Source organism: Microcaecilia unicolor, chromosome 3 (genome assembly GCF_901765095.1).
Source record: "Microcaecilia unicolor chromosome 3, aMicUni1.1, whole genome shotgun sequence".
Classification (NCBI taxonomy): domain Eukaryota; kingdom Metazoa; phylum Chordata; class Amphibia; order Gymnophiona; family Siphonopidae; genus Microcaecilia; species Microcaecilia unicolor.
The window spans coordinates 460,596,474-460,608,742 of NC_044033.1; the positions used below are offsets into that span (position 1 = coordinate 460,596,474).

A 12,269-nucleotide genomic window follows, 5' to 3' on the forward strand; every position below is an offset into this window, starting at 1 on the left:
CCATCTATTTATTCTGTCCCGGCAGACGGAAGTACAGCCCTACAAGAATACTCCTTCCCTTCACACATGGAATTTCTATCCATAATGATTCCACACTGCTATCTGTTTCATGTGGATAAACTCATTACCTATGGTATGATGTGATACTTCATATGTATACCTGATCTTGATCTGTCCTTGCTATTTTCAGGGCACAGACCATAGAAGTCTGCCTGGCACTGTTTTTGTTCTAAATTTCTGAAGTTGTCCAAGCCTCCTGAAAAGCTCCACTGCAGCCCATCCAAATCTATTCAGCCACAATCAGGGCACAGACCGTAGAAGTCTTGCCCCGCACTGGCTTTGCTTCCCAATTAACTGTGTTTTGACCTAATCTCCACTAAGCTTCATTGGATCCATTCCCTCCAAACAGGATTCCTCAAACTCAAACTTCAAAACAAAAAATCCCCAAGCTCTTAACCTCCATTTTACATCTGAAGAGTAAACCCTGCTACTACTATCAAAGGCAATAGAGAGAAGTATTTCCCTTTCCCAATCCAAATAATTTCAAATTTCTCATTATTTAGTTCAAGCAGAATGGGAAAAAGAGGAGAGCCAGGGGGATTCTCATAAACCAATTCAAATGGATCACTTCCCTTCACTACAGTTTGTGTTCTTGACGATAAAAACAAATTTATCAAAGCTGCTGTACTACCCTCTGTCCCCACTGACCTCACTATGCATAGGGATAGAGTGACCATATCAAAAATAGCAGATAGATTAAGGCAGATCAAAATCCTTGATTTCCTTTGATCCATACATCAATGAAAAGCCTCAGTAAGTGAACATAGAGTCTTGGTACTGAGTCAAGAATGAAATCTTGACAGAGCTGAACCTAAATTATTTGCCTCTTCTAAAAACTCATGAAATTGGACTGTAACTTAAGACTTCAAAATTTGAACTAGGTCTATAGTTCACAACTGATCTAGGATCCAAACCAAAGTTTTTAAAATAGATTTAATAAGTCATATTAATCACAATTAAGATCTGTAATTGGGCCATTCCATTTATTAAAATGTGTTATTGGTCTAATGCAGCTTAGTAAAGTGGCTCATTAGTCTGGCATTGTTATATGCCTGGCATGTGGTAGGAATATACATTCAGTTTATGTTGTTAGTTTTGAAAATGTTATGCACGTAAAGAATGAGGAAAAGTAGGAGTAGTGAAACTTCAAAGGTGAGCAACAGCAGTAATAAAAAGACTGGGATTCAACAGAATGAAGAATCCAAGATGTAAAACATTGTAATTTATTATGATGGCTCAAGAACACTACCTTGTTTTACATCTTGGACTCATCATTTTATTCAACCTCAGTCTTTTTGTTACTGCTGATGCACCTAAGGAAAGCATACTAAATTGACTTTATGGGTTCCTTTTACAAAGGAGTGCTAGCATTTTTGGCACATGCTAAAAATAAGCACAGACCCTGGGGAACCCCACTAACTACCCTTCTCCATTGAGAATACTGACTATTTAACCCTACTGTCTGTTTTTTATCTTTTAACTAGTTTTTAATCCACAATAGAACACTACCTCCTATCCCATGACTCTCCAATTTCCTCTGGAGTCTTTCATGAGGTACTTTTGTCAAACGTCTTCTGAAAATCCAGATACACAATCGGGCTTATTTTTGAAAGAGAAGGGCGCCCATTTTTTGACACAAATCGGGAGATGGGCGTCCTTCTCTCAGGGTCGCCCAAATCGGCATAACCAAAAGCCGATTTTAGGTGTCCTCAACTGCTTTCCATCGCGGGGATGACCAAAGTTTACGGGGGTGTGTCGGCAGCATAGCGAAGGCGGGACTGTGGCATGCTTAAGAGATGGACGTCCTCGGCCGATAATGGAAGAAAGAAGGGCGTCCCTGATGAGCACTTGGCCGACTTTGCTTGGTCCATTTTTTCTTGTGACCAAGCCTCAAAAAGGTGCCCGAACTGACCAGATGACCACCAGAAGGAATCGGGGATGACCTCCCCTTACTCCCCCAGTGGTCACCACCCCCCTCCCACCCTCCAAAAACATTTTTTTGCCAGCCTCTATGCCAGCCTCAAATGTCATACCCAGCTCCATGACAGCAGTATGCGGGTCCCTGGACAGTTTTAGTGGGTGCAGTGCACTTCAGGCAGGTGGACCCAGGCTCATTCCCCGCCCACCTGTTACACTTGTGGTGGTAAATGTGAACCCTTCAAAACCCACCAGAAACCCACTGTACCCACGTGTAGGTGCCCCCCTTTACCTCTTAGGGCTATGGTAGTGGTGTACAGTTGTGGGGAGTGGGTTTTTGGGGGGCTCAGCACACAAGGTAAGGGAGCTATGCACCTGGGAACAATTTATGAAGTCCACTGCAGTGCCTCCTAGGGTGCCTGGTTGGTGTCTTGGCATGTCAGGGGGACCATGCACTACGAATGCTGGCTCCTCCCACAACCAAATGGCTTGGATTTGGTTGTTTCTGAGATGGGCGTCCTCGGTTTCCATTATCGCAGAAAACTGAGTACGACATCTCTAAGGATGACTTAGGGACGACCATCTCTAAGGTCGACCTAAGTGTTGAGATTTGGGTGTCCCCAGCCTTATCGAAACGAAAGATGGACGTCCATCTTGTTTTGATAATATGGCTTTCCCTGCCCCTTCACAGAGCCGTCCTGCGAGGACAGCCCCAGGAAAACTTGGGCGCCCCATTCAATTTTGTCCCCCAATATCAACCGGCTCACCTTTATCCACATGTTTGTTCACTCCTTCAAAGAAATGTAGTAAATTGGTGAGGCAAGGTTTCCCGTCACTAAATCCATGTTGACTTTGTCTCATTAATCCATGCTTTTGAATATGCTCTGTAATTTTGTTCTTTATAATAGTCTCTACCATTTCATCCAGCACCGACATCAGACTCACTGGTCTATAATTTCCCGGATCTCCTCTGGAACCTTTTTAAAAAATTGGCGTTACATTGGCCACCCTCCAATCTTCGGTACCACACTCAATTTTAAGGATAAATGACATATTATTAACAATAGCTCCGCAAGTTCATTTTTCACTTCTATCAGTACTCTGGGATGAATATCATCCAGTCCAGGAGATTTGCTACTGTACAGTTTGTAGAACTGCCCCATTACATCCTCCAAGTTTACAGAGAATTCATTAAGTTTCTCTGACTCGTCAGCTTCGAATACCATTTCTGACACTGGAATCCCACCCAAATCTTCCTCGGTAAAGACCAAAGCAAAGAATTAATTTAATCTCTCCGTTACGGCTTTGTCTTCCCTGATCGCCGTTTTTACTCCTCGGTCATCTAGCGATCCAACCGATTCTTATTTTTATATTATAATCAAAAATATTTTATGATTTTCTTGAAAGAAATAGAAAAGCTTTGGCAAAAAATGCCAAAATAATTTGAAAATTAACCCAAATTATGAGCATATCCTTTCCATGTGGTGTCTCTCTGACATTAGATCTTTATTGCTCTTTTTGTGCACAGTCTGTCCATTTCAAGTAAATTACCTGTATGATTAATAAGCTCCCAATTGGTTCTTCCTGAACCTTGCATCATATGTGCCTTCACTTGGGACATATTTTGTTCTGACATTACTCTAGGGGCCTGATGCACAAAGGCAGTCACAAAATACGAATGCCTTGGTAAAATTTAGAGACTCGCAAACAGCAAGCCATGAAAAAAGGGGATTACATGCAAATGAACTGCATGGATCCCCCTTTGTGCATCACTCTGTGTTTGTGAGTTTGAGCTGTCAAATGCATTGGACAGCTCTGATGCACCATGGTGCTCCAGTTGATCCTGCAGAGACAGAGGGAAGTTTTGAAAAGTTTTGTGTTACTTTGTGGGTAGACACTGAGGGGCCTTTTACGAAGTGGCGGTAAGCCCAACATGGGCTTACCGCACGCTATTCCAGGACTACTGCCGTCCCAACGCAGCTGCTGGCAATACTTCCGGGTTGAGTGCATACCATTTCTGGGGAAAAAATTAAAACCTTAGAAATGATTAGCATGACAGTAACCTGGCAGTAACCAGGCATCGCTATGCGCTGCTCGATTATTGCCGGGTTACATCGGGAGCCCTTACTGCCACCTCAGTGGGTGGCGATAAGTGCTTCCCACCACATAGCCACGTAGTAAGACTTATCTTACTGTGTGGCCATTTTTTGGGGGAGAGGCTTTTTACCTGCTGCTTTATAATGTTCCCTGGCATGTGTGGAAAATGGCCCCCACCTCTACCGCAGGGAACTTTTTCCTGCAGCTTGGTAAAAGGACCCTCTATTTAACTGTGGAAATCTATTTCAAAGATGCCCACAAAGGATTAAATTCTATAAATGGTACCCAAATTTGGGTGCCCAAAAAAATAAGCACTAATTCCTGGATTCTGTATAGCGCGCCTAGAGATCCACGCTGAAATCTAAATGTATTCACAACAATGCGTGTAACTTAATTGGCTAACAAGCCAATCAGCATTGTTAACAGCACTTAAGCAATAATGAGAAATAATTGGCAATAATTAGAATTTACACGAATAACTCGCTAAGTGTATTCTGTAATGAACTGTGCCCAAATTCTAATGTGCACAGTTCAAAAGGAGTATAGCCATGGGCAGGTAGTAGGCAAGGAAATGGGCATTTCATGGGCATTCAGAAATTTACGTGCACTGCCATAGAAAATGGCCCAGTCAGCGTAAATCTTTGTGCAGGGATTTACGCCACATTTTTGTTGGTGTAAATGGATGCACATAGTTTTAGGTGCTGGGGTATCAACTAAGTGCATTCTATAAATCACACCTAAATCTTATAGAATACGCTTAGGCGAAAATGATTTCTGTGTGGATTTTCTAGGCACCATATATAGAAACTCCCCCTAAGCGCTATTCCATAAATGATGCTTGGCACTGTTAATAGAATAGCGCTTACTGCCGGGATACACCCAATTTTAGGCACAAGGATTTATGCCAACTGAAACTGGTATAAATCCTCATTCCTAAACTGGGCCCGAATCTGCCTTATTCTATAAAATTGTGCACAAATTCTAGGAATGCCCATGACCCTCCCATGCCCCACCCATGGCCATGCCCCCTTTTGGATTTGCATGTAAAATTTATGTTCACATCTTTATATGTGCTGACAAAGATGCACACGTAAATTCCAATTGGTGCCAATTAATGCCAATAATTCAAATCAATTCAATCTAATTTCTTCTACCCCACAATTTCCCCAAATAGAGTTCTATGTGGTTTACAGGAAATAAACTGAACATTCCCAAGAACTGAAATTATGAGTACATTTAGAATAATCAATTTTTATCTAATACATATTTTTGAGAATAAAAAAGCTTTAAGAATTTTACAAAACACTGCATAATTAAACATCATCCTAATTTTAACTGGTAATTGATTCCACCACTGGTAATTGATAGCATTGAATTATTGGTACTAATTGGCTCATAGTTCAATTAAATTGTGTACACAAATTGGGCATGCACCTGAATTTGAGCACCATATATAGAATAAGGGGAAAATGTGCAATGGATCTAGAAAAGGAGATAGCAAAGAAAAACGTCTTGATATGTCAATAAAAGCAGTGTAGATAGGACAGCAAAGATACAAAGGATGGAAAAAGATAGTGAAGGCAGTAAAGATAGCACTACTTTTATAAAGATATCTTAATGAAAGGAAGAAATATAGGTGGACTTGTAAAACTGAATGATAAAACGGAAGAGTATACGAATATTAGCAAAAATCACCTCAGTAAAGGATGAGCGTCTTTTGCCAAGTATTCACCTATAAAGCAAGAAAGTGATGTACAGTAGGCAGAGGAGTAGATATCATTCCATCTAAAGAAGAGCAAATTAACATGGAACCAGCAAAATGTTCCATTGAACAAGGGCAATGGAATCAGATGGGAAACATCCTAGGATACTAAGGGGCTCATTTTCAAAAGAGAAAAACATCCAAATCAGTATTTTTGAAACCTATTTTTTCAGATGTTTTTCTATGCTGTTCTTCTGCAGTGCATCCAGATTTAAAGGGGGCGTGCCAGGGGCGTGTTAAGAACGGGACGTGGGTGTTCCTAACACTTAGACATTTTTCAGCCACAATGGAACAAAACAAAAACATCCAGGAACTAAAACTAAGATATTTTGAGCTAGACCTGTTTTTATAACGAATTAGGCACCTAAGAGGGGCATAATCGAACGTCGCCGGCCAAATAGATCACCGGCGATCTATGTTGGCGGCGGCGCTACAGCTGGCCAGAACCGTATTATCGAAAAATATGGCCGGCCATCTTTTCTTTCGATAATACAGTTTAGCCCGGCCAAATGCCGTGGAGTTCGTCGGGTTTGAGATGGCCGGGTTTGTTTTTCAGCAATAATGGAAAGTTATGTCGGCCGTCTCAAACCCCGGCCAAATTCAAGGCATTTGACCGTGGGAGGAGCCAGCATTTTTAGTGCACTGGCCCCCCTGACATGCCAGGACACCAATCAGCCACCCTAGGGGTCACTGCGGTGGACTTCAGAAAAGCTCCCACATGCATAGCTCCCTTACTTTGGGAGCTGAGCCCCCCAAACCCACTACCCACAAATGTACTGCACCCACTAAAATTGCTCCAGGGACCTGCATACAGCCTCTAGGACTTATTGCTGCTGTATAACTTTAGCACACCAGTTCACACCTGAAGACTAATCTCTCTGAAAAAGTCCTTTCTTGAAATAACCACGTTTACTCACAGTTAACTGCAGATCAGAGGTTGTGCCCCACTGGCAAAGAGTCCCCTAATACTAAGATTAGCAGTAGGTCAGAGCTGGCACAATGGTGTACAATGCCCTCTTTCAGCACCATTCAAGGTAAGAACTACGTTCTCTAACGTGGGTAACACAGGAAAGGGAACTAAAACTGGCTTACAAAAATGGGCACTACTGCATGGACTACAACAGGAAACAAAACAGGGCACATTCTGACCCAGTTAGCAGGGGGGAAAACCACCATGGGAGTAGAGCCCAGTACCCTACACCCACCACAATGCATTGCTAATGTGAATCTGCAGGGCACCTAACAGAAAAGGTGTCACACTCACCTGAGAGCCACATCGCAACCAGGGAAAGGCTGTCGGAGGATACAACACATTCTGCTGTCATGGAGGTGGGTACGGCATTTGAGACTGGCATACAGGCTGGCAAAAAAGGTTTTTAGTTTTATTTTTTTAGTATGGAAGGGGGTTGGTGACCACTGGGGGAGTATGGGGAGGTCATCCCCATTCCCTTCAGTGGTCATCTGGTCAGTTGGGGCACCTTTTTGAGGCTTGGTCGTGAAAATAAAAGGACCAAGTAAAGCCGGCGAAATACTGCTTAACGCCGCTTTTTTTTTTTCATTATCGGCGAAAGCTGGCCATCTGGTAGCCACGCCCATGCCCGCCCATGTCCCGCCAACACGCCCCCTTGAACTTTCGCCGTCGAAGCGACGGGAAAGCGGCGATGCTGTCAAAAATGCCGCTTTCGATTATACCAATTTTGCCGCTTTTAAGAAATTGCCGGCCATCTCCCAATTTGTGTCGGAAGATGGCCGGCGATCACTTTCGATTATAAGCTGGTAAATGACCACTGGAGGGAATAAGAAGTGACCCCCCCAATATCCTCCTAGGGGTCATTGACCCCCTCCTATCCCCCCCCCCCCCAAATGTGAATAAAAATATAACTTACCGCCTCTAAGACAGCCTCAGAGGTTATAGTCAGTTCTATTAGAGCAACATGCAGGTTCCTGGAATAGTGCAGCGGTCAGTGCAGTGCACTATGGAGTGGGGGACTCAGGTCCCTATCTCCCTCTACCTGTCAAACTTGTGGTGGAAACTATGACCCCTCCCAAAGTCACCAAAACTGTACTGTACTCACATATAGCTGTCCTCTTCACCCATACGGGCTATTGTAGTGGCGTACAGTGAGGGGTAGTGGGTTTTGGAGGGCTCAGGGGACAAGATAAGGGTGCAAAGGTGAGATGTGTACCTGAGAGCATTTTTATGAAGTGCACAGAAGTGACTTCTAGGGTGCACCATTGCTGTCCTGGGATATCTGGGGAACCAGTTTACTAAAAATATTGGCTCCTCCTACATCCCAATGGCACTTATGCATTGTTGTTTTTTTGAAAATGGACCAAAAAAACAAAACACCCAAAACACAGAACCTTGAAAAGATAGACTTTTTTTTAATGACCTTCTTTTCTATTCAGATTTTGGACGTTTTTAGCAAAATGTCCAAAGTCGGACTTAGACGTCATATCGAAAATGCCCCTCTAATTGAGTTAGTAGAAGTTTGACATTATCCCTCTTCATAAAAGCAGAAGTGTGGTCAAGTTAGAGGATAGTGGAGTATCTTTAATACAACGTTAGTATACAAGGTGAAAGGTATTACCAGAGGGGGATCATGTCACACAAATATGATGAAATTATTCGGGATAAAAGAGAAAGGGGCAATCAATGGATGCACTAAGTTCAACATACAGAATCCTAACAAATGAGATAAAAAATGTAGACATAGACCAAATACATAGCTTTAAAAACTACTAAATACAGAGAGGAAAGGACAGAGTTTACTCCAAGGAAATGGAAATGATCAATGGAATGTCTCAGGAATTCAGTCCTGGTCTGTATCATAAGTCCACAAGTGACATGAACTGTATATCCTAAAGGAGGAGAGGTGACATATGACAAAACATTCAAATACCTCACAATTATTAAAAACAAGCACAAGCAGCAACCATTTCTAATGGAAAGTATATTTTTAAACAAAAAGCCATTTATATAAGGATAAAAAGGGATAGAATAGAAGGAAATATTTTTTCACAGAAAAGGTGGTGGATGCAAGGAACAACTTGTCAATGGAAGTGATGTAGGGGAAAACAGTAATAGATTTTTCAAGAAATCATGGGATAAGCACAAAGGATCCTTATTTGCAAGAATGTGAAGATAAAGCCAAGGAAGCTTTCTATTATTACAAGAATGGAGAATGGGCCTAAGCCTTGACGTGTTTTATTGGTCCTCATACTGTTTCTACAGTCATTTCAGAAAAATGATGTAGCAGTCCTCTTCAGTTCCATAGAACCCAATGAAATATATAAGGTTTTTAAGGAGTTGCTCAGACAGCTTGGGCACTGCTGCTTTTTAATTGTTAGAATTGTATCTCAAATATAACACAAGTGAGCTTTTCAGTTTGTTAATGATACATGATTTTCAAATGATTTCTCTCTCTTTAGATTACAAAGGCCCTCGATCCTGTTTAGATGCTACCATGCTTTGCGTCTCAGATTCGATGTGTAATAAACAATTGGCTCCTCGCATTAAAGCTTGCACCCTGACTGGAGATCAGTGCGACATGCAACAATGCCAAGTAGCAATAAGAGCTTTCTATGAAAACATTCCATTTAATGTTGCTCAGATTTTGGCTTTATGTGACTGTGATCAATCCGATATCACCTGCCAGCAAGCCAAGGAAAATCTTCACAGCACACCATGTGCTGTTAATGTGGATCCTTCCCCTCCTTGTCTTAACGTAATTCACAGCTGCCTGATGGACACATTTTGCAGGTTAGTGAATAAATGGTAGTGACAATCCTTATTTAAGTTTTGCATTCATTTTCTGATGTCATTTATAGTGAAGACATGCTAAAGCTGGCCTTAGTGTTCTGGTGGGATTACATTAAAAATCAATGGATCCTCAGCATATTTCCTCTCAGACCTTTTTTTATATACTTCAACCATAAATCAGCAAGTGATTTTTGCAACTTAGTAGCCATTATTGTACTACTTTCTTCTGGAAAAGGGCTACCAAAATAAGTTCCTTGAAACCAAACTTACCAGCTTATTTTCGAAAGAGAAAAACGCCTATAGTGCGACCTAAATCGGGAGATAGACGTTCGTCTCGCAAAGGCACCCAAATCGGTATAATCAAAAGCCGATTTTGGGCGTTTCCAACTGCACTCCGTCGCAGAAACAAATAAAGTTGACGGGGGCGTGTCGGAGGCATGGTGGAGGTTGAATTGGGGCGTGGTTATCAGCCGAGGAGAGATGGGCGTCTTTAGCTGATAATCGAAAAAAAAAGGCATTTTTACTGCGATTTTGGGTCACTTTTTTTTTGGACCCTTTTTTTTCACAAACAAGTCCCAAAAAAGTGCTCCAACTGCCCAGATGACCACTGGACGGAATCGGGGATGACCTCCCCGGACTCCCCCAGTGGTCACTAACCCCCTCCCACCAAAAAAACCCCACTTTAAAAACTTTTTTCCCAGCCTGTATGCCAACCTCAAATGCGGTACCCACCTCCATGACAGCAGAATGTGTTTGAGCCTCTCACAGCCTTTCCATGGGTCAGATGTGGCTCTCGGGTGCCCTACAGGGTCACATCAGCATTGCATTGTGGTGGGTGTAGGGTATTGGGCTCCGTGATTTCATTAGCTTGTGTTACAGTCTCACGATGTTGGTAGTTGGTAGGCTCTTCTCCCATGGTGCTTTTCCCCCTGCCTACTGGGTCAGAGTGTGCTCTGTTGTGTTTCCTGTTGTAGTCCATGTGGTAGTGGCCAATTTTGTAAGCCAGTTTTAGTTCCCTTTCCTGTGTTAGCCACGTTAGACAACTTAGTTCTTCCCTTGAATGTGGCTGAAAGAGGGCATTGTACAGCATTCTGCCAGCTCTGACCTACTGCTCATCTCAGTACCAGGGAGACTCGTTGCCAGTGGGGCACAACCTCTGATCTGCAGTTAACTGTGAGTAAAGGCGGTTATTCCAATAAAGGACGTTTTCGAAGAGATTAGTCTTCAAGTGTCAACTGGTGTGCCAAGGTTATATAGCAGCAACCAGTCCTAGAGGTCTGCGTGTATGCAGGTCCCTGGAGCACTTTTAGTGGGTACCGCAGTGCACGTCAGCCAGGTGGCCCCAGGCCCATCCCCCCCACCTGTAACACTTGTGCTGGTAAATGGGAGGCCTCCAAAACCCACTGTACCCACATGTAGGTGCCCCCTTTACCCCTAAGAGCTATGGTAGTGTTGTACATTTGTGGGTAGTGGGTTTTGGGGGAGGGGGGTTGGGAGCTCAGCACCCGTGGTAAGATGTGGGAGCTTTTTCCGAAGTCCACCGCACTGACCTAGGGTGCCCAGTTGGTGTCCTACCAATCCTGGCCCCTCCCACGACCAAATGGCTCGGATTAGGACGTTTTTGAGCTGGACGTTTTTAGTTTCCATTATTGCTAAAAAAAACAAACGCCCAGCTCAAAAACGTCCATTTTTTCGAAAATACGGTTCAGCCCACCCCTTCACAGACCCGTTCTCGGAGATAAATGCCCATGGATATAGGCGTTTCCGTTCAATTATGCCCCTCCACATGATGCTATCAAAAAGGACTGGAGAGAGAAATTTATCAGATACATTCAAACATATCAAAAGTATAAATAATACACAAGAAGCACTTTTTCACTGAAGCATAGGTCTAGAACAGCCTTGTCCAAGTTCAGTCCTTGAAGGCTGCAAGCAGACCAGGTTTTTAGGATATCCCTAATGAATATGCATGCAATGGATATAGTGGGCATGCACATTTATTTCTTATGCATATTTATTACAGATACCCTGAAAGCCAGTCCAAGGAGTGCACTTGGACAAGCCTGATATAGAATGAGATCTCACATTCTAGGACTGATTTTATAACAGAATGTCTTTGTGAGGAGTCCAAAAAGACCCTTATTTTGAAGCATATTTTATAAAGGCAACATAGGCATTTATTTGCCATTATAAACCTGATCCAAAACAGTGCAAATTCACAGCTGCTCCAAAGAAGGTGTACATGTGGGAGTATATTATTTTATAAACTCTGCTTCCTGTCTACCCATACCCTGCCCCTGGATATGCCTACCTGCAGATCACAAAAATATAGGTGCATGTAGTTTTTATACATGTATACATGTTTTATAAAAGTCCTTTTGTGCATGTAAAACAGGTTCCAAGAAGGTAGACTGAGAAAAAATATATATATATTTCTTCACAGTATGGTTGGTAGATATATGGAACAACTTCACAAGGCACGTGGTAGGGGCACAAATATATTCAAATTCAAGAAAGAATGAAATGAGGAAGTGAAGATGAAGTCAACAAGACTGATATTCTATCCCATTAAAGTTAACCACATAAGTTATCCAGTTACCTTAAGGCCGCTTTTATCAAGCCACGCTAGTGGCTTCCAATGCAGAAATGCTGACAAAGCCCATTCACTTT

At 42.5% G+C, this 12,269-nt stretch overlaps 1 protein-coding gene across 1 annotated transcript in view; it reads left to right on the forward strand.

Moving 5' to 3' along the window:
* LOC115464803 (GDNF family receptor alpha-like) overlaps window positions 1-12,269 on the forward strand; it is an 83,949-nt gene that overhangs the window by 52,379 nt on the left and 19,301 nt on the right. Inside the window, exon 5 of the mRNA XM_030195163.1 lies at window positions 9,269-9,599. Coding sequence (XP_030051023.1) covers window positions 9,269-9,599 — 331 coding nt within the window. The remainder of the gene's footprint in view (window positions 1-9,268; window positions 9,600-12,269) is intronic.